Source organism: Schistocerca piceifrons, chromosome 7, assembly GCF_021461385.2.
Source record: "Schistocerca piceifrons isolate TAMUIC-IGC-003096 chromosome 7, iqSchPice1.1, whole genome shotgun sequence".
NCBI classification, from domain to species: Eukaryota; Metazoa; Arthropoda; class Insecta; order Orthoptera; family Acrididae; genus Schistocerca; species Schistocerca piceifrons.
In genome coordinates, this window is record NC_060144.1 from 78,846,009 (window position 1) to 78,867,147 (window position 21,139).

At 40.4% G+C, this 21,139-nt stretch overlaps 1 protein-coding gene across 1 annotated transcript in view; it reads right to left on the minus strand.

Annotated features, from left to right (window-relative positions):
* LOC124804870 (RNA cytidine acetyltransferase) overlaps positions 1-21,139 on the minus strand; it is a 102,325-nt gene that overhangs the window by 22,686 nt on the left and 58,500 nt on the right. The window contains exons 15-16 of the mRNA XM_047265235.1: positions 20,873-21,017; positions 13,648-13,871 (exon numbers count right to left, since the gene is read on the minus strand). Of these exons, the coding sequence (XP_047121191.1) occupies positions 13,648-13,871; positions 20,873-21,017 (369 nt within the window). The remainder of the gene's footprint in view (positions 1-13,647; positions 13,872-20,872; positions 21,018-21,139) is intronic.

Consider the following 21,139-nt stretch of genomic DNA (forward strand, 5'->3'; position numbering starts at 1 on the left):
AATAATCATCATCATCCAATTTCAGCCAGTTCAGAAGTAAGGAAAGCATCAATCAAGTAATTTACACACAATAGGCATATGTGTAGTACACAAATTTTAACTTGGTTGATTTTAAATGTGGGTGAAACATATATCATTAGGGACAGGAGTGGTGCAGACGAAGCATGTTTTGTAACACATGTCCCCTGTCAATGTGGACTTCTTTCTTTTCTGAGCATGAGTTGTAGGTAGCATTTGTGATGCACTGAGAATTGCTTCACCATTCTAGAAAAAATGTTGCTAGAAATAAGCAGTATCAATTGTCTCACTGACTTATCAGTTTGTGGTATAATAAAACACACACAAAAACTAAATATCATTTACTTTTGATAATTCTATTTAAAAATGTCCAAAGAAAATTCTTTTACATTCTGAAGTTTAGTTAGGCGAGGGTGGAGTGGGGGTTGGAGATGGGGGTGGGTTGTGGAGCTGGAGGTACTACCTAACATCTGACTGCACTCATGGATAAGGTCTCTGAAAGGCTGGCAATTGCTGATCGAGACGAATCCTTCCTAACCATCTACAATCCCAAATCCCTTGTTGATAGTTTGCCCCTGACCTTGTCTACATGATGTCTGTAAGTAAGTGCGCGATCAAGGGTGACGCCTAAATAACAAGGAGTGCTGCTGAACGCAATCCGTTGGTTGTTCCACGTGATGTTTAGGGTATGTTTGGCGTCTCGGTTTCGAAGATGGAATAGGCAGGATAATGTTTTTCCTGCGTTCGGGCGTAGGCAGTTGGCTTCGTAGTATGGCGTTAGACCGTTGAGGGCATTCGTAAGGCTAATTTCTATGTCGTTAAAGTTCCGACCCTGCACGGCTATTGCAAGATCATCCGCGTAAGCAAAGCTCCTAGCCTCTGGTGCAACTGGTTGATCATTCACATATATGTTGAAAAGAGTGGGTGCGAGAACACTGCTTTGGATTAGTCCATTTTTCTGGATACGCCATCGGCTTCGCTTCCCTCCTAGGTTTACGATGAACCGCCTGTTGCTGAGAAGAGTTGATATAATTTGTATCAGCCCGAAATCATTAGTCATAGCGTATATTTTAGTGAGCAGCAGTTTGTGATTTACAGTGTCGAATGCGGATGAGAGGTCGACAAGTACGGCTCCAGTAATTAGATGGTTCTCGTACCCATGCTCTATAAACTGGGTAAGATTCAAGACCTGTCCAGTGCAAGTTTTCCCAGGGCGAAACCCCGCCTGTTCCGGAATTATCTGATGATCAATATTAGGCGCAAGTCGATTCAGCAGCATGCGCTCGAACACCTTGTACAAGCAGCAAAGTAATGTTACCGGTCTGAAATTTTTTGGCTGGTCCAATGGTTTGCCGAGTTTTGGAATGGCTATGACCTTGCCCTTTCTCCAGATTTTCGGGATGTTGTTTAGCCGGATACAGGTATTGAAAAGTAGGAGCAGCCAGTTTTTCGTGTACTCGCCAAATTTAAGGATCTGTTCATTCCTCAGGTCGTCTAGCCCTGCTGCTTTGCCAGGTTTCAGAGATTTAAGTGCGGACTCTAGCTCTTCGATGGTAAATGGACCTTCTGAGTAAGCTCATCTCCACAAAATGGGGTGCCAACCCACATACTTTACGTACGTTGGCACTTGCACTCTGCTACTCGGTTGCTGAATACGCTGCCCCAGTTTGGGAAAGATCAGCGCATGCGAAACGAGTAGATCCTCTGCTGAATGATGCCTGTCGCATAACCACGGGATGCTTAAGACCCCGGTTAGCCAACTTTATTTGCTTAGTGGCATAGCTCCACCCAACATCAGACGAGCTATAGCAAGCGAAGCAGAGCGCCTCAAGCAGCTGCGCGACCAGCGCCATCCTCTCTTCGGACAAAACCCTCCACACACACGTCTAAAATCAAGACGGAGTTTCCTCACCTCAGTTCAACCGATCGAAACCTCAAAACAAAAGGCCAGATTGTCAAAATGGAAAGCAACACTGCCTACGGGAGACCAGGCACCTCTAATCTCACCCAACGAACAATTGGCCTCTGGAAATGAACTAAAATGACCATTATGGAGAACCCTCAACCGCCTACGAACTGGGGTGGGCAGATGCAACGTAAACATGTGTAAATGGGGATACCGAGACGGGACGGACACGTGCCAGTGCGGACAGACCCAAACAATGGACCACCTCCTGGAATGCAGCAACATGGGGGAAGTGTGCAGGAAAGAAGATCTGACAAATGCTACGGCAGTGGCAGTTAAATGTGCTGAATTTTGGCGGGACGTGATATGATATATATAGTATGTTTGTCTTTATATTGTAATGTGACTCCCCATTTTGGGTTTGTTTTACTTATACATATGTGTATTGTATTTGTATTTGTGTGTATATGTAATATGTGGGTTGTCTATGGCTTGGACACGATTAAATAAATAAATAAATCCCAAATCCCTCACCTGATAACCATTCATTGATGATATCTTTATGTTCTCGACTAAGGATAAGGACACTCTATCCACATTCCTCAAAAACCTCAACACGTTCTCTCACATTCTCTTTATCTGGTCCTCATCAGCCCAACAAGATACCTTCCTCGATTTCAACCTCTACCTCAAGGGTGGCTACGTCAGTACCTCCATCCGTGTCAAACCTAATGACACCAACAATACCTCCATTCTGACCGTTGTCACCTAATTCACACTGAGCAGTCCCTTTCACACAGCCTAGCCACCAGTGGTCATTGCATCTGTCAGTCTCACTGATGCCTTCGCAGATCAAAATGATGTTCTCCTCCTTGTTCAGAAACAGATCCCCTGTATCTTGTCTCTTCAGTCACCTTCCATCTGTCACATATCCATGTTTGGGCTATAACTGGGTCAAGTGAATTACATTCTCTGTCATGGTTTCAACTAGCTCTCATTGCGCCCATAAATGAGAAATATTTTCCCCACTCCTCCCACAGTAGTACTCCACCACCCACCCAACATATACAGTACCCTTGACTGAGCCCACTCCACCCCTGCTCCTAACGCCTTGCCTGAGGGCTCATATCCCTGTAATACACCTAGATGCAGCTCCTGCTCTATACATCCTCCCACTGCCACCTATTCCAGTCCTGTCTCAAGCATTTCCTAACTGTTAAAGGCAGAGCCACCTGTGAAAGCAACCATGTAATCTACCAACTTAGCTGCAACCACTGAACCACATTCTATGTGAGCAGGACAACCAACAAATTGTCCATCTGCACAAATTTCCATTGCCAAACTGTGCCCGAGGGACAGCTGGACCTCCCAATTGCTGAACATGCTGCCCACATGATGAGCTTCACTTAAATGGCTGCTTCGCAGCCTTGCCATCTGAATTCTTCCTGCCAACACCAGCTTTTCTGAACTGCACTGACGGGTCTCCCCTACAATATATCCTTCTCTTTCATAAGCCTTCTGACCTCAAACTTCACTAGTCCCGGTCCCCCACCTGGTTATTCCCTTCCCTGCTCCTCCTCCAGAACTACATATGCCTTCTATCCTGCCTACGCATCTACACAGTCCTTTCTCCTTCTTTACTTTCCAGCTACCCCTCCTCCCCCTTCCTTCACTCCCCTAAGCACGGTCTCCCAATGCGGCACTTAGCTGCCCTATCTTGCTCCCACCATGTCCCTGCACACTTCAACAGACAGCACATGCATGTTACCCTGTCCATATCTCGCTATATCTTCACTCTGCCCACCCCACATTTCTTCCTTAAAATACTACCCACACAAGCTAAATTGCTGTTCACTCAGAAATATTCGCAGTCAGGCCTTAATGCCCAGAGTCAGTGTCCATGTGTGCGACTTGTGTGAACATGTATGAGTTTTCTCCTTCTGAAGGACTTTGTTTGAAAGCTGGAAAACTTCTACCATTCTTTTTCACTGCACCTACCTGTGACTCAACACTGCCTCCAAGTGATTTGTGGCAGTCTACCCTTCGGAACGATTCTGTAACAATTTCATTCTGGACCAAGAAGTTCTACTATTTACCATTTTTTTGAAAGTAATTCACTGATTGTGACTTTCTTAAGATCAGTTGTATTAGGTATATATCTAGATGTGTGCTGGACTAGGACTCAAACCCATTGCGGGTGGTCGTCTTAACCCCTTCGGCTACCTATGCATGCTCCCTAGACTGACCCTAACTCCCACATGTCACACTATCTACATATTTATATTGTAGTCCACTAAGTGCATCACCTAATGCTCGCAACAAACACGAATCAATACCAATATTGCTATCATTGTGTGGTCACCTAGACCTGTAATTCTTACACACTCATCTGAAAGCCAAACTCTGTTAATGAACCAAAGCTGTACCAAATATTTTTGCAAATTAATTCCCTGACTGTGATTTTCTTGAGACCAGCGGTGCTAGGTATAGATCTACTGCTCAACAGTGACAGTTTCTCTTCTTTCAGACATGCGTGTAACTATTTACCATTATTTCCTTAACCCTTATCACTGCTGTGGGTGTGTATACCTGTTCTGCTTCGCTGTTCCCCAGGTGCTGTGGATGTGTATACTCATGCTGCTTGGGTTTCCTTACAGTGCTATTGATGTCTGGAAGTGACCTGAAACACCGACCTCTCACTGGCACGGACAAGTTACTTCCATGTCTCAGTGAATAAAAAAGTTTTGAGTATTTATCAAACAACATATGTGCCTCTTTGTGTGCCATAATTCGAAAAAAAGTCTTGTTTCAATATATTGAATTGTTTATGAAATATAATGATTGTTATGATGACATAAGTCCCAATTTGAGGGAACAGAAATGGCCATGTCGCATGTGACCATTCATCGGATATAAAAATCAGTAACTCGAGAACAAAATGAGATAATGTTCTGCTCTCAACTTTCAATGAAATTCTGATATTTTACCTACATTTCATATACTGTAATGTATGAGCTGCAATCAACTGTAGGAAACATGTTTTTACCTCTGCAAACTCTTTAAAACTGCAAACAATGTTTTACTTAATTTCATGCAGTGCAGTAAATTAACGAATAATGAAAAGAAATTTGGTCCTTTATCGGGCGAAGATATCCAATAGTAAGATGTTCAAAACTAAAATTTTTTCAGTAAATAGTTTTCTTAAAATGAGATGATAAGTATTTCACAGTGGCTGGAACGTTGTTCCTCAGCACAGGATTCAGTGTTCGGTAAGCAGTACAGCCACATCAAATCTGTGCTCAGTACGGAAGGCAGACGGTACATCTATAGCAGTGAAAGTGTTAATAATCTTAGAAAGCTATATTTTGTTAACTGTTACCATACATGACTTAATTTAGAGCATTAGTTACAGGATGTACCACACAAAAGAGGCCCCACAAATAAACATTTGCTGAAATTACACTTAAAGGTTTTGCATAAAAATTGAGAAATGAAATGTGCATGTCACTCCTCGTTCATCGGAAAAATCGAGGTGAATCACAAAAGGTGCTGGAAGAAGATGCTGCAGATTTTCAATGGTGCTGCCAGAACCTCTGATGTCACTGTCTGGATTTCAGGAATGACTTTCTCTTGTAAATCTTCCAAGTTGTTCCTGTAGACCTTGCCTTTTAGCCCATCCCAGAAGAAGAAGTCAGGTGGTGTTTAATCAGTTGACCCTGAGGTCCACAGTCCTTTCGAAATCACTCTGCTGGCGAAAAATGAGGCAATGTCAGGCAGGGTTACTCGAGACATGTGGCAACATCCTGTTGGCATCAGCCGAGGGTACATTCTGACCTGTTAAAATTCCTGGAATCTCTAAACACCCTATCCCAATTAAATTTCTCATGGTCCTATTCTAAATCCCATGCCAGTTTCCTTTATGTTGATCTCATCCTCACTGAAGGCCAACTACACACTCCTGTCCACATTATACCTACTACCAGACAGTACTTACATTCTGACAGTTGCCAAGCTTTCCATGTCAAATGTTGCCTCCCACACAGCCTTGGTATTTGAGGCAAACGTATTTGTTCGGATGCAGACTCTTTACAGAAATACACCAACATTCTCACCTCAGCCTTCACTGGCTATAATGATCCCAACAGCCTCTTACAAAAGTAGCTTTCCCGGGCAATCACATCCAATCCTCGTACTGCTGATCCCTCCAAAAAAACAACTTCAGAGCACACCATTTGTCACTCAGTATTACCCTGGTCTTGAATGTATTAATTAGATACTTCGGCAAGGTTATGACTTCCTAAAATCATGCCCTGAAATGAGATCCATTCTGTCTGAGATTTTGCCTACCACACCTAGAATAGCTTTTTGTCACCCTCCAAGTCTCCGCAATATGCTTGTCGGACCCTACGCTCCTTTTGCATCCATCTCCCTACCCTATGGCTCCTACCCCTGTCACTGTCCCTGCAGCAAGACTTGCCCTATGCACCTTCCTACCACCTCCAATTCCAGCCCTGTAATTGGCACAAAATATACTATCAAAGGGAGAGCCACCTGTGAAATGACATGTCATATACTGGCTGTTATGTAAACACTGTTCAGCTTTTTACATCAGCATGATTACCACCCAGTTATCAGTCAAGATGAATGGACATAGGCAGAGGGCGTATACCAGCAACACTCAATATCCTGTTGCAAGGCATGCTCCCCAATATGACAGTCACGACCTCTGTGCCTGTTTCACCAGGCGTACCATGTGGATTCTTCCTCCAGACACCCGTTTCTCAGAACACCGCAGGTGCGAACTAGCGCTACAACATGTCCTTGGTTCTTGTCACCCATTTGGCCTTAATTTATGTTAATTCCTGCCATCTCAGCATTTATTCACAGTAATTGCTTCTTTCTTTACTCCATTTTAGTTTTCTGTATCCTTCATTCTCTGATGTGTCTATTTTTTCCCGTTCTCACTCTCGCCTCTATTACATACAATGAACTCTCACCTCTATTGCATAAAATGCACTTATCTTTTCACTCTTTAACTTGTGCACGTTTTAGCAGTAATCTCTGTCTTGCATATTACCCTGTCTTCCATCTTTAAGCTCTCAGGTTCTCAAATCTCATCTGGTGCAACCCCCAACAATCAGTCTTTCCTTCTCTTCTCAACTGTTATGTCTCCCCTTCTGACCCCCTAAACCCCATCAGTCCTTTTCCTTCACCCCTCTTCCTTCCCCTTCAGCTCTTCTGCCAGAAAAAGGTGCCACTGACTCTGAAAGCTTGTGTGAATTAAAGCTTTTTGTGTGCATTCTACTGCTGCTGCTTGCTGAGTAGAATTTTTATGTATCCATATTCTCTGCAAACCACTATGAAGTGCACGGCAGTGGTTACTTAGCATGGTACAATATGTTTGGTTTCTTCCCATTCCAAATGCATATGGAACATGGAGAGACTGATTGCTTAAATGCCTCTGTGGGTGCTGTAATTAGTCTTATTATGTGTTCATGATCCCTACAAGAGTGACACACAGGGGGCTCAACTAACAATGGTTCTTGAATTTTTGTATGTAGGGTTGACAGAGATAATTTTCAATTTTCAACATTTTTGTGACTCTTCCCCATGAGTCAAACAAACATGTGACCATTTGTATACAGTGGGATAGACTGAAAGCAACTGATGTCTGCCACCTGCCATACCTATCTGCGATTATTCCATTTCATATAACTACAAATTGTTACATCCAAGTGTTTCTATCAGTTTACTGCTTCTAATGAAGTCATTGATATTGTAGTCCTAGGATGCTACATTTTGTGAACTGCCTAATTTTATACTTCTGTACATTTAAAACAAGTTGTCAATTTCTGAACCACTCTCAAGATTTGACTGATTATTTGAACAGCTTTCTTCAGACACTACTTCCTTACAGATAGCTGCATCATCTGCAAAAAGTGTGAAGTTACTATTAATACTGTCTGCCTGGTCATTAATATACAGTATGAAGGCCATGGGTCCCAACATACTGGAGCACACACTTCCAGCATGCTGAATGGCAATAAGCAGCAAATTACAAGACCATCAAAGTCTGTTTTTATTCCAATGGCCATCAGTTTCAGACATTAGTCCATTATCAAGCCACACACTTAAGTCCTACCACCACATCATAATATGTGCACACTGGCTGCATTGCTTGTATAAGTGCAAGAATTAATATCTGAAACTGGTTGCAATTTAAATAAAAACAAACTTCTCTGGAATTGTGACAGTTCTGTGATTTCAATGATATTGGAGCACACCTGGTGTTACTTCTATACCTGTTGATGACTTCCCATCAAAGATAACACGCTGTGTCCTTACCAGGAAATCCTTAAACCTCTCACAAATTTCATTCAATACCCTATATGATCATATTTTCGATAATAAGCACAGATGTGATACTCATTCAAATGCTTTTCAGAAGTCAAGAAAACTATGTCTACCTGACTGTCTTCAAGACTTCATCTGAAAAAGGTGCAAATTGGGTGTTCCAGGACCAATTTCTTTTATTTTTATTTTTTTTTTAACAATGCTGGCTAGCATGGAGAAAATAATTCTGTTTGAAATATCTCATAATGTTATTTGTAACCATCAGAATTACCACTCAGTTAATAAGATGATGGCTGCATGATATGTACACCATATGTAAATAATACTACAAACAACAATAAAAACTATCTTACATTATTGTTATATCAGAAACTCAGGTGGCCAGACAAGAACCTGTGATTTTATTAGTCTTTTTTGTTGTGCACACTGTTTGTGCTGTATCTATCTTTTCACATTCTACAAATTTTCTGTTTTCTCTATATCTATCTTATCTTTATTTTCTGCAAATTAAAGTCATTTTAACTCTGAAATAAAACAGTGTCTGTGCCCCATCATAATCTTGGTTTATGAATTTGAAACAGTGTTCTGTAGTCGTACCAAGAGATACTGGCAATCTCCATACACTAGTGAAGTATTGATCACAATTTATCTGGCAGACAAACAAATATGTGATGGATATCCAGTAAATTGAGATGGATGTCTTTCAAGTCAACAAATTAACAAACCTTTTCCGAAAGTACAGGGTGTTTCAAAAAGGACTTTACAACATTGAAAATTCATATAAATTAAGTCGTCATACCTATAGAGGCAACTGGAGTGTCAGTTAGTGTACGGGACATCAAGTTTGCCTCGTGTAGTTCGCTAGTGCCGAAACGCAACGGAAGGAGCGCTAGCGGCAGCTGCATTAAAGATGGCTGCCTTCACTGGACCCGTGCATACTAGCTGTGTGTTTTGGTTTGAAGAATCGAAGTCAGTGACAACAGTTCTGTGTAATTTCCATACCAAGTACACTAAAGATTCTCCTAGTAGGCTTACAATTTATGAGTGGCATAAATATTTTGTAGAAACACGCTACTCGGTAAGACATGGGAAATCATCAGGTTGTCCAAGCACATCTGACGACGTCTTTGGGCGAGTCAGACAACATTTTGTCAACAGCCCTACGAAGTTGACGTGGCGTGCATCTCGCGAACTGCAAATCCCCCATTCGACTGTTTGGCGTGTGTTAAGAAATCATTTGCATTGACGATGATACAAGCAATACAAGACACCAATAAAATTGCTCACAAGAACTTCTGTGTGGATATGTTAAATCAATTACATGAGGATGAACATTTCTTGGACAAAATCATTTTTTCTGATGAGTCGACTTTTCACTTAAGTGGCAAGATTAACACAGATAACTGTAGGATTTGGGGCAGTGAAATTCATATCAAACATTGCAACATGTTAGTGATAGCCCTAAACTGAACATTTCTTGTGCACTGAGCAAGAACAAAGTGTACGGTCCCCTTTTTTTCTGAGAGAGTACCATCAACGGAAAATGTTACAACAATTTTTGATAACACAGATCGACTAGGATGACCAAGAACGAAATGTTTACTTCATGAAAGATGGTGCACCATCCCACTACCTGGCTGACATCCAGCATTTTCTCAGTGACTGCTTTCCAGGTCAATGGATTGGCTGTGATGCGCCAATCGCATGGCCCCCACATTCCCCCGACACGACACCACTCAATTCTTTTTCATGGGGATTCAGTAAGGATGTCGTGTTTGTACCTCCTGTGCTGGCTTCTCTACCTGAACTTAGAGCAAGAATTTACGCTGCCACTGATCAAGTTACACCTGCAATGCTACAGCAAGTTTGAGAAGAAATTGACGTGTGCAGGATACCAACTGAAACCACATACAACATCTTTAGTTTAAGGGAAAAAAAACTTACATGTTTCCCTACAAAATAACACTAAACAAAGCTCTAAATCTTCTTTCAATAAATTTATGTGAATTTTTAAAGTTGCAAAGTCATTTTTGAACCAGCCTGTAATACATGAAGGTGACAGATGGACACGTCTCTGTCACTTGAGAGGGGAGGAGAAGGAGGAGGAGGAGGAGGAGGAGTAAGAGGGGGGGGGGAGGTAGCCCACAGTGAACCTGGCTGTACGTTTAGACTAGGAAGAGAGATGCAAGTAAGCTGGATCCTGTGCTACACCATTTGGAAATATGGTATTAACTCCATATTGGACATAAGATTAAGATTAGGTCTAGTGAAGAAATTAGAGAGGAGATTGTACAAGCAGGACATTCCTCACTACAAATAGATGTGTATCACAATAGAGCCAAAGTGCTACTAAAAAAGAGAACAAAGAGCACACAACAAACCTTAGAATACATGCATGCTAGTAAGGAAAAGTTACGAGAGATCAAAATTGTAGGCTGATGACAATTGCATCATGAAGGAAGATTAAGGGTAGCCTTACAAATTGATGCAATACTTACATGAACTAACTACAGTATATCATATCAAAGTTCTAGAACACATAATGGAAACAAAGGTGATAAATGTACATAGTTTAATCTCTGAAGGGTTTGTCTCATTTCAGCTGCAAAAATTACCTCCTACGAAAAACAAAACTTTTTTTGTCAGTATAATAAAGAGCCTTCTTTTTTTGAGAATACGCAATCCACATAATTGTTCTACAGTGCATTCTCTGGCCTTTTAATTTTGCCCAAAGAAATATTATTGGTTGGTAAAAAGAGATTATAGTCTGATTTAAAGTAGTTGTCACTTGACAGGCAACGGGCTGCAGGGCTCTCGCCACCAATAAACCAATGGCAGCCGGCGCTGTCGGCTGCCACTGTGTTGCCACTTCGCTCTGCTGAGCTGACTAGGGCATTGTGCCAGCCAGCCAGCCCTCAGCGAGCCGTTGTAGATGTACAGCTGAGAGATTTGAGTCACTTGTAGCTTCACGTGTTTATGATGTCTGATGAAAGCAGTCGCAAGAGAGGGAGGCCGAGGCTGCACACTCCTTGGAAACCTCCAAAAAGTGGCGAACATGGCGTCATTATACGCAGTCAGGCGCGTGAATACGTGTGTTCCTTAAGGGAGTATTTTGAGAGAGAGAGAGAGAGAGAGAGAGAGAGAGAGAGAGAGAGAGAGGGATGCAGGAGGGCCTCTCGTTCCTTTGGATAAGGTGGTGGAGCAAACTGCAGCTGCTCTTCAAGTTAGCAAACGATCAGTAATAAGAATCTGCAAGGAGAAATTCATGAAAGAAGGCTCGAGTGAATCATCTAAATTGGAGAAACTTGGGAAAAAGAGGTGACTAGAGAAGAGGGTCACAAAACTTGACTCTTTTCAGGAAGATGCCATTCGTCGTCAAATATACGCATTTTATTCGAGGAAGGAGTATCCAACACTTAAAAAACTACATGCTACCCTCACAGCGGTTGACCCGTTACAGGGTAGTAAATCATCTTTGTTACGAGTCGTGAAAATGTTAGGATTCTGCTATAAATCCATCTCTAGCAGAAAGTTACTAATGGAATGCCAAGATATTGCAGCCTGGCGATGCCGCTTTCTTAGAGAATTACTGGGGACAAATTTTGATGATATTGTTTGGCTTGATGAAATGTGGGTGAATGCAGGACATAGTTTAAAAAAAGGTTGGACAGACGGTACCATCAGCGGTAGTATGGCACTTCGATCGGCAGAGGAAAAAGGATAATTGTAGCACATACCGGAAATTCAAAAGGTTTCATTCCAAATTGTCTGCTGCTATTCAGTTCAAATAAGACCTCCGACTACCACGAAAGAGATGAACCACAATACTTTTGTGAAATGGTCTGAAGACTGTGTGCTCCAGAACTTAACAAAAAAACTCTATCATTGTTATGGATAACGCTCCTTATCACTCAGTAATACAAGATAAAGCACCCACAAAGGCAACGAGGAAAAACGACATTGTTAGCTGGTTACAGAAACATAAGTTACAGTTTGACAGTAATTTGACAAGGGCAGAATTATTAGAACTTGTATCGCAACACAAGCCAAAGAACCTGATTTACATTGTGGATGAAGTAGCAAAAACTACGGGCAAAAAGTGCTCATATTGCCTCCTTACCATTGCCATTTCAACGCAATAGAGCTGATTTGGGCTCAGGTTAAACGGCATATTGCTGCAGAAAATAAGAAATTCACATTAACCGAAGTGGAACGCCTTTTGAAAGAGGCAGTTGAAATTGTGACATCAGAAGATCAGCAGAAGGTAGTGCATCACGTGAAAGGAGTGATACAGGACACATGGAACAATGAAGGTATCTTACAATAATTTGTCGAAGACTTGATTATATCTGTCAATACGAGCCGCAACACGGATAGTTCCACTAACTCTGGTTCTGAATTAAGCAGTGTTTTCGCACTGTCTGATTAGTGTGTAGCATACTTACTGCCATTAAATATTGTGTTTGTGAATTTATTTCGATTAATTCTTATTCTTGTTGTGAGACTAAGAAATACTGTTTGGCCAGCTGTTGTCATCTCCTTACGGTAAGCTAGGCTGAATTTTAATTCTATTTCATTTTGTATATACACAAAGATGTTATTCAATGTGTGTAATAGTTTTCAAGATTTGCAATCTAAAGAAGAAAACTTTTCCGGACGTGAAAATTTCTCACACTTCAATAGTTAATGTAACAACGGCCCTAATTAAAATTAAGAAAAGATATCTGATATACTTATAGATACCACTGAGACCGATACTGTACGTAAATTTCAAAATATCTACATAATATTTATAGGAGAGAGAGATTTTAAACGTCATACTTGTTTCGAGTTCAGCACTGATAGGGTTGCTTAAAAATGCTGTTTTCAGAAATTTATATACAGGAAACATAATGCACTACGAAAACTTTTAAGGATTCTTTGCCGAGTGCATTATTTTGGTAATGAATTGAAGAAAATAATTTTGCTGTGACACCAATATTTTTTCAGTGATGATGTGATAAGTTAGAAGCTGTTTGCGAAATTGAGAATTTAAATGGTTTCAAACAAATTAACGTAACTGTTGTCCTAATTAAAATTAAGAATAGATATTTGACAGATTGAGAGACATTGTAGAGATATACATCATATGTGGGTTTTACATTTTTTACTTACTTTTTGTAGAAGATACAGACTTTAAAACTATTTTCTATCGCCAGGGGTAGCGATGCGCTGAGGCGGCTGCCTCCAGCCAGTGTTTGACGTGACAACACCGCAACTCCGCAGCGCCAATGTCAAGTGACAACAACTTTAAATCAGACTATAGAAGATGATAGTACGAGAGTCTTTCACATTTTCGTTATATGGATAGGAAGGAGTGTACTTATTACCTTTAGATGGAAGGTTCAAGGCCTTATTGTGCAGCACACTAAGTGCTAGGGCGGGTGAAAATGAGCGAAACTGGAAGCCAAGCAGTGAAGAGAAACGCCTGCAAAAGTCAGATCCAAATGCGCACAGCCATCCATCTTGTCTTTCCACACTGTCTTCACCTGATGAGTTGATGGTCCGCAGCATAATGCATGAATGCTCTCCTGTCAATTCATTTGTCGTCTGCCTGCATCAACCAAACAGGACATAAAATTCAACATAAAAATATATATTGTATGTGCAAAAAGGAGTAAAATTGTACTGACTATTATTTATTATATATTAAATACAATTTCAAATGTGTCACCAAGCACCAAGTGAAGAAGCACAAATAGTTAAAGCAGAAATTTTATTCTTTGTGTGCAAATGAGACATATCAGACTGCCTTGGATTACAATACTTTTAAGTACAAAAGTAATTTTCACCATGTTTGGTGGTCTTTCTTATTGTCAAGAATGATTTTATGATGCAGTGTTCCTGCACAAAACTATGTGACCAATTTTCTCTCAACACTTCCTGCATTAACATTATCCATCTGCGAGGTGTATACTTGCAGAGAATCAGCAGAACACATAAATCTGAATTAAAAATATGTTGTAAATGCATTTCTAAAATTTTCCCAGCAGTCAGAATATTTCACATTTTTTTTGGCATGCACCAAGAGCAGAAACTTATGTTGTCCAAGATGTATGTCCCAAAAATAATGGAGTTGGAGCTGTTCACTATTTTACATTTGATATTGTATTTCCATTACTTTGCAAATACAAGTATCCTGTCATAAGACTTCAAAATTACTGTCATATTTATCAACACCTCAATAAAGAATAATGAGAAATAAATAATTAGGTAACACAGCACACCAATAAAAAGTATTAAAAAGTATACATAAATTTATTAATATCAACAAAACTCCCAATCTCACTTACAGATCCTACCAACAAGTAAACATTTTAGTGCTATGATTTTTGTCTTGTTTAGTTATCATTACAAGGTCCCATTTCTCTTTTATGGACATTATTTTATCAGTACATAGATTCATCTACAATACCACCACAAAATGCTACAAAGGAAGCAGGCACATTTTATTCTGGCTTGTAAAACTGGCAAGAAACTTAGTACCGTCAATGGTAAGTAAGTAAAATGCTTGTTATCTTAACTGACGAACTTCCTAGAATTATTCTGGTACGACTTAAGGAATTTACCAAAAAAGGCTGGTTGCTGCGTGATTTCTATGTATTTAAAAAATATAAATAAAAAAAACAATTACTGCATGTTTTCATTTTTTACGTATACTGAGCATTGTGAATTGTAAGTGAAGTGTAGTATGCATCAGTTTCTGTTTAAGAGGACTTCAAGATAAACTAAAGTCACCAGAATAATGCCATGACACATAAGTGCCATAATACACAAGAACAGACTTGCGAATGAGAACTACTTCCCAAAACATGTCAAGCAGAAAATGAATAAAATAAAATTGTGGCAGATGTTATTTTATACCAAACAAAACCAAGGCTTTTACAGATGCAATATTCCATCAAATGACTAAAATACAACAGTTATTTACTTTTTGTCTGCACAGTACTTATTCATCATCCAAATGGGCCAGCAGAATATTGATCAAGACATATGATGTCTGTTCAAAAAATTCCGGAACATTCGTAATTTCGCACCAATAGTGTGTTGGAGCGAAATGTGGTTGGCATCACTGCACACGCCTGTGTTTAATGTTTAACTGCCAGAAGTTACATTGTTGTATGTCTGTTAGATATTGTTCAGTACTCTAATGAGAAGAACATTGTGCTGCACAGTGAATTTCAAGATGGCAGAGTTAGAGAAGCAACACATCTGCATTAAATTTTGCATGAAACTCCAGAAAATCTTTACAGAGACACACCAAATGATGTAGGAAGCCTATGGTGATAAGTGATTAATTTGTACTCGGTGTTACGAATGGTTCACACAGATTAAAAATGATTGGATGGACGTTAAAGATGACCCTCATTCAGGACGCCCTTTGATGTCTACAGACAATGCACACGTCAGGAATGTCAACGAAATTGTACACGCCAATCAAAGACAGACTGTCCGAGTGATTGCACAAGAATGTAATATTTCAGTTGGATCATGTCATGAAATCCTGACACAGCAACTTTGAATGCATTATGTTGCTGCCAAGTTTGTCCCACGGCTCACAAAGTAAGACCAGAAAGACCTTCGCCTTGCTATCTGTGAAGATCTTTTGGATGGCGCAAATGAGAATGAGATGTTCCTTAAGACATTCATAACTGGTGATGAGATGTGGGTCTGCAGTTATGATGTTGAGACCAAGGTTCAATCTTCACACTGGGTCAGGAAAGGTTATCCAAGACCAAATAAAGCTCATCAGGTCAGGTCAAACATCACAGTCATGCTGATAGTTTTCTTTGACTTTGAAGGATTAGTTCATCATGAATTCATGCCACAGGGACAAACTGTTAATTGATGGTACTATCGGAATGCGTTGCGATGCCTGAAAAAATGAGAGATAGAAATGGCCAGAAATGTGGTAAGACAATTCATGGCTCTTCCATCACAATAACGCACCCACAAATTCATCCCTGTTGGTCCATGATTATTGCACAAAAAACTAATTACTTTGCTCCCCCATCCTTCATACTCTTCTGACCTGGCTCCTGTGAACTTTTTTTTTAATTTCCAAAGTCGAAAACCCCACTGAAAGGATGAAGATTTGCAACAAAAGATGAGATAAAATAAAATTCACAGATGGTGCTTCACACAATCCAGCAACAGGCATACCAAGAGTGCTTCTGGAAGTGGGAACGGCATTGGGAGAGGTGTATCAATTGTGGAGGAGATTATTTCAAAGGAGACCATACATAATAAGTAAAAGGTAAGTGTACAAAAATTTTGTGGATAAGGTTCTGGAATTTTTTGAACAGACTTCATATAATCTTATCTTACTGTTCTACCTATGCCATTTTTATTTTTTCATCTGTGTTTATGTGATTATAAGGTTTATGCAGTAGCTATAATTGCTTTCTCATTTTCCACTGTTAACCATACACTTATTTTGCAGCAAAGGAGACAGATCGAGTTTTGTCTGTTTTCTGACATGATTAGTTATCTGTCCTTCCTGATTTTGTCTACAGCAATGACAAGTAATACTCCTTAAAAAAAAACATCTCCCACAGTGACTCATTTAGATACTTATCAGTTGGAGAACTAGAAAAAACTCATTGCTCAGCAACATGACCAGAGCAGAAATAAGGAAAACTATGTAAAATGAGTTACTTACCAATTTATTGGAAACCAAGACAGTTATTCTTATGGCCAAAGAACCTGAACTGAAATATCTTCACATGTTGACTATATCCTATTTTTTCAGTTTAAATTTTCATCAATAAGACTGTGATCGTGTGTGTGTGTGTGTGTGTGTGTGTGTGTGTGTGTGTGTGTGCGTGCGTGTGTGTTTTGTCTAATTCTGATAAAGGCATTTTCTGGCCAAAACTTACTTGCGTCTTTTTGTTGTACTTATCTGTGACTCATCCGCTACATGTTAAGTAGTAACGATGCTTTTCATAGTGTTGTCATGGACTTTTTATTCCACAAATTACAAAACATCACACATGGGTGTTACTTAGTATTCAAAATTTTTACTATGTTCTCAATGAAAGTATAAACAATATAATGGAAGGAAACATTCCACGTGGGAAAAATTATATATAAAAACAAAGATGAGGTGACTTACCGAACAAAAGCGCTGGCAGGTCGATAGACACACAAACAAACACAAACATACACACAAAATTCAAGCTTTCGCAACAAACTGTTGCCTCATCAGGAAAGAGGGAAGGAGAGGGGAAGACGAAAGGAAGTGGGTTTTAAGGGAGAGGGTAAGGAGTCATTCCAATCCCGGGAGCGGAAAGACTTACCTTAGGGGGAAAAAAGGACAGGTATACACTCGCACACACGCACATATCCATCCACACATACAGACACAAGCAGACATATTTAAAGACAAAGAGTTTGGGCAGAGATGTCAGTCGAGATAGAAGTGTAGAGGCAAAGAAGTTGTTGAAAGACAGGTGAGGTATGAGTGGCGGCAACTTGAAATTAGCGGAGATTGAGGCCTGGCGGATGACGAGAAGAGAGGATATACTGAAGGGCAAGTTCCCATCTCCGGAGTTCGGATAGGTTGGTGTTGGTGGGAAGTATCCAGATAACCCGGACGGTGTAACACTGTGCCAAGATGTGCTGGCTGTGCACCAAGGCATGTTTAGCCACAGGGTGATCCTCATTACCAACAAACACTGTCTGCCTGTGTCCATTCATGCGAATGGACAGTTTGTTGCTGGTCATTCCCACATAGAATGCATCACAGTGTAGGCAGGTCAGTTGGTAAATCACGTGGGTGCTTTCACACGTGGCTCTGCCTCTGATCGTGTACACCTTCCGGGTTACAGGACTGGAGTAGGTGGTGGTGGGAGGGTGCATGGGACAGGTTTTGCATCGGGGGCGGTTACAAAGATAGGAGCCAGAGGGTAGGGAAGGTGGTTTGGGGATTTCGTAGGGATGAACTAACAGGTTACGAAGGTTAGGTGGACGGCGGAAAGACACTCTTGGTGGAGTGGGGAGGATTTCATGAAGGATGGATCTCATTTCAGGGCAGGATTTGAGGAAGTCGTATCCCTGCTGGAGAGCCACATTCAGAGTCTGGTCCAGTCCTGGAAAGTATCCTGTCACAAGTGGGGCACTTTTGTGGTTCTTCTGTGGGGGATTCTGGGTTTGAGGGGACGAGGAAGTGGCTCTGGTTATTTGCTTTTGTACCAGGTCGGGAGGGTAGTTGCGGGATGTGAAAGCTGTTTTCAGGTTGTTGGTGTAATGATTCAGGGATTCCGGACTGGAGCAGATTCGTTTGCCACGAAGACCTAGGCTGTAGGGAAGGGACCGTTTGATGTGGAATGGGTGGCAGCTGTCATAATGGAGGTACTGTTGCTTGTTGGTGGGTTTGATGTGGACGGACGTGTGAAGTTGGCCATTGGACAGGTGGAGGTCAACGTCAAGGAAAGTAGCATGGGATTTGGAGTAGGACCAGGTGAAACTGATGGAACCAAAGGAGTTAAGGTTTGAGAGGAAATTCTGGAGTTCTTCTTCACTGTGAGTCCAGATCATGAAGATGTCATCAATAAATCTGTACCAAACTTTGGGTTGGCAGACTTGGGTAACCAAGAAGGCTTCCTCTAAGCGACCCATGAATAGGTTGGCGTACGAGGGGGCCATCCTGGTGCCCATGGCTGTTCCCTTTAATTGTTGGTATGTCTGGCCCTCAAAAGTGAAGAAGTTGTGGGTCAGGATGAAGCTGGCTAAGGTGATGAGGAAAGAGGTTTTAGGTAGGGTGGCAGGTGATCGGCGTGAAAGGAAATGCTCCATCGCAGCGAGGCCCTGCCAGTTATATTAATAGAGCAACAGGAATCCAAACTGTGATTTTCTAATTATGTAGGTGAGTACCAAACTTTTAAGTCATTACCTCATAAAAAAATTTGAAAGAAGCTGAGTGTGGCTTTGTGGGCTAGCACAGGATTACCAATCCACATATATGTAGAAAAATTTCCAGCTGGTTCTACAAGTGTTCAGTCACTTGCCATTTCTTTAATATCTGGCAATGGTCTGTTAATTTGAAAAATGCCAAGATGCACTAGCATTCAGTATCCTCATTAAACTGTAAGTCTCCCTATGACTGGTAGGATAAATCAGCTCCAAGATCAGAGGTAGGCAAAGGCCTGCCACTTCCAACAGGACCATGAACAGTACAGCACAGTGGTATCAAAACCCACCTTCAGCTTGTAGATGACTTCACCTTTTTTTATAAGGAGGATGGATGGTTGACAGTAACTGGAATCTGTGGATTCACTTTTCTTATAGTGGGGCCTCAAAATAGCATATTTTAATCCATCTGGAAATCATGTTGAATCACACGTGACTAAAAACTATACATATTATAGGGTCACAAATAACTATCTTTTTTGAACTTTCACCAATGACAGATTTCTAAAATAATTTCCCACATTCATAAAAAGCTGAGGTTGGCTTCACAGAATTTCAGAACTATCCATACAGTCAACAGACTAAGTTTATTCTCTTGAACCTCAAGTGGGCATTCCATTTCCCGTAACACAAGCGAGTGCATGGCATACTTTGTGCACATGTAAAGAACAGCTGTCTTTATGCTACCAACGTAAGCATGTATGAGTAAAATCACTGTTTAATTTTAGGTTAATGAAACAACAATAAAATTAAGTTATAATATATAAGCTAAACCACTGTTTAATTAAACAACAACAACATAAACTTCTATTATATCATTATGTTGCTGCATGTAAGTGTTACCCCACGGTAATGGCCCATTCCAAGCATTAAATAGTGCAGCTATACGAGATCCCTGCCAACTGCTTATTTGATTAGCAATTACATTGTATATAACTGCCTCATCATGAGATTCTGATTCTAGCTCAGAAATTGGGTCATTTTCTTGCACAATCTGTAAATTTTTTCTCATCTAGCTCACTGTTTATTTCTTATTACTGCTGCTCCCTTGGACATATGACAATGCAAATTATCACTGTGTGAGGTAAAGCCATAATAGAGAAATAGGTTAAGTCTCATAACTGTAAAACAAGAATGGAATGGTACAAGACAAAGTTATTTGTGAATGGTGCAATGTATACAGAAGGGTGCCTGTTTGAAGATTAAAATCAACATTATCTTTCTGTTGTGTTCACGTAATTATACAAAAAACATCATCCAGTCAGGTAAGTCTCCCCTGACCTGGAGTTTTGAGTGATTTTTCCAAACTCTACCACTTTTTCTAAAATTCACCAATCCTTTTCCTTCACTCTTCTTCCTTCCCCTTCAACCCTCCTGCCTGGAGGGGGAGCTACTGGCTCCAAAAGTTTGCGTACATAATACCTTTTTCATGTGTGTTCTCCTGCTGTCACTTGGTAAGTAAATTTTTCATATACCCAATTACTTTATATTTTTAAAAAACAAAAAAGGCAGGTTGAGAAGGATAAGGAATGTTACTTTCAAAATAACAATGTTACGGAGCTACAAGAAATTGAAATCATAATTAACCTGGAATAGAGAATGCTTGATATAGTTCTGACCTCAAATTAAATCTTGATGTCATACCTTAGATACACTGGGACAAACTTAGCTCTTTTCCAAAATTTTAGAAGTTCTGCTGTTAGTCCAAATGATACACCCAAATAGTCCAACCTCTCTGGTGGTCGTTCACTTAGTTTCAGCAACAAAGGCGGAAGTGCTTTACGAGGTTCTATATGCGGAAACAAAAGGCACATAGTTAGGAATTATGTTATTAACTTCATTACCTAAAATTATTTTATACACTACTGATTAATGCAATAATAGGTACAATGTTTGCAAAGCATCCCTTTC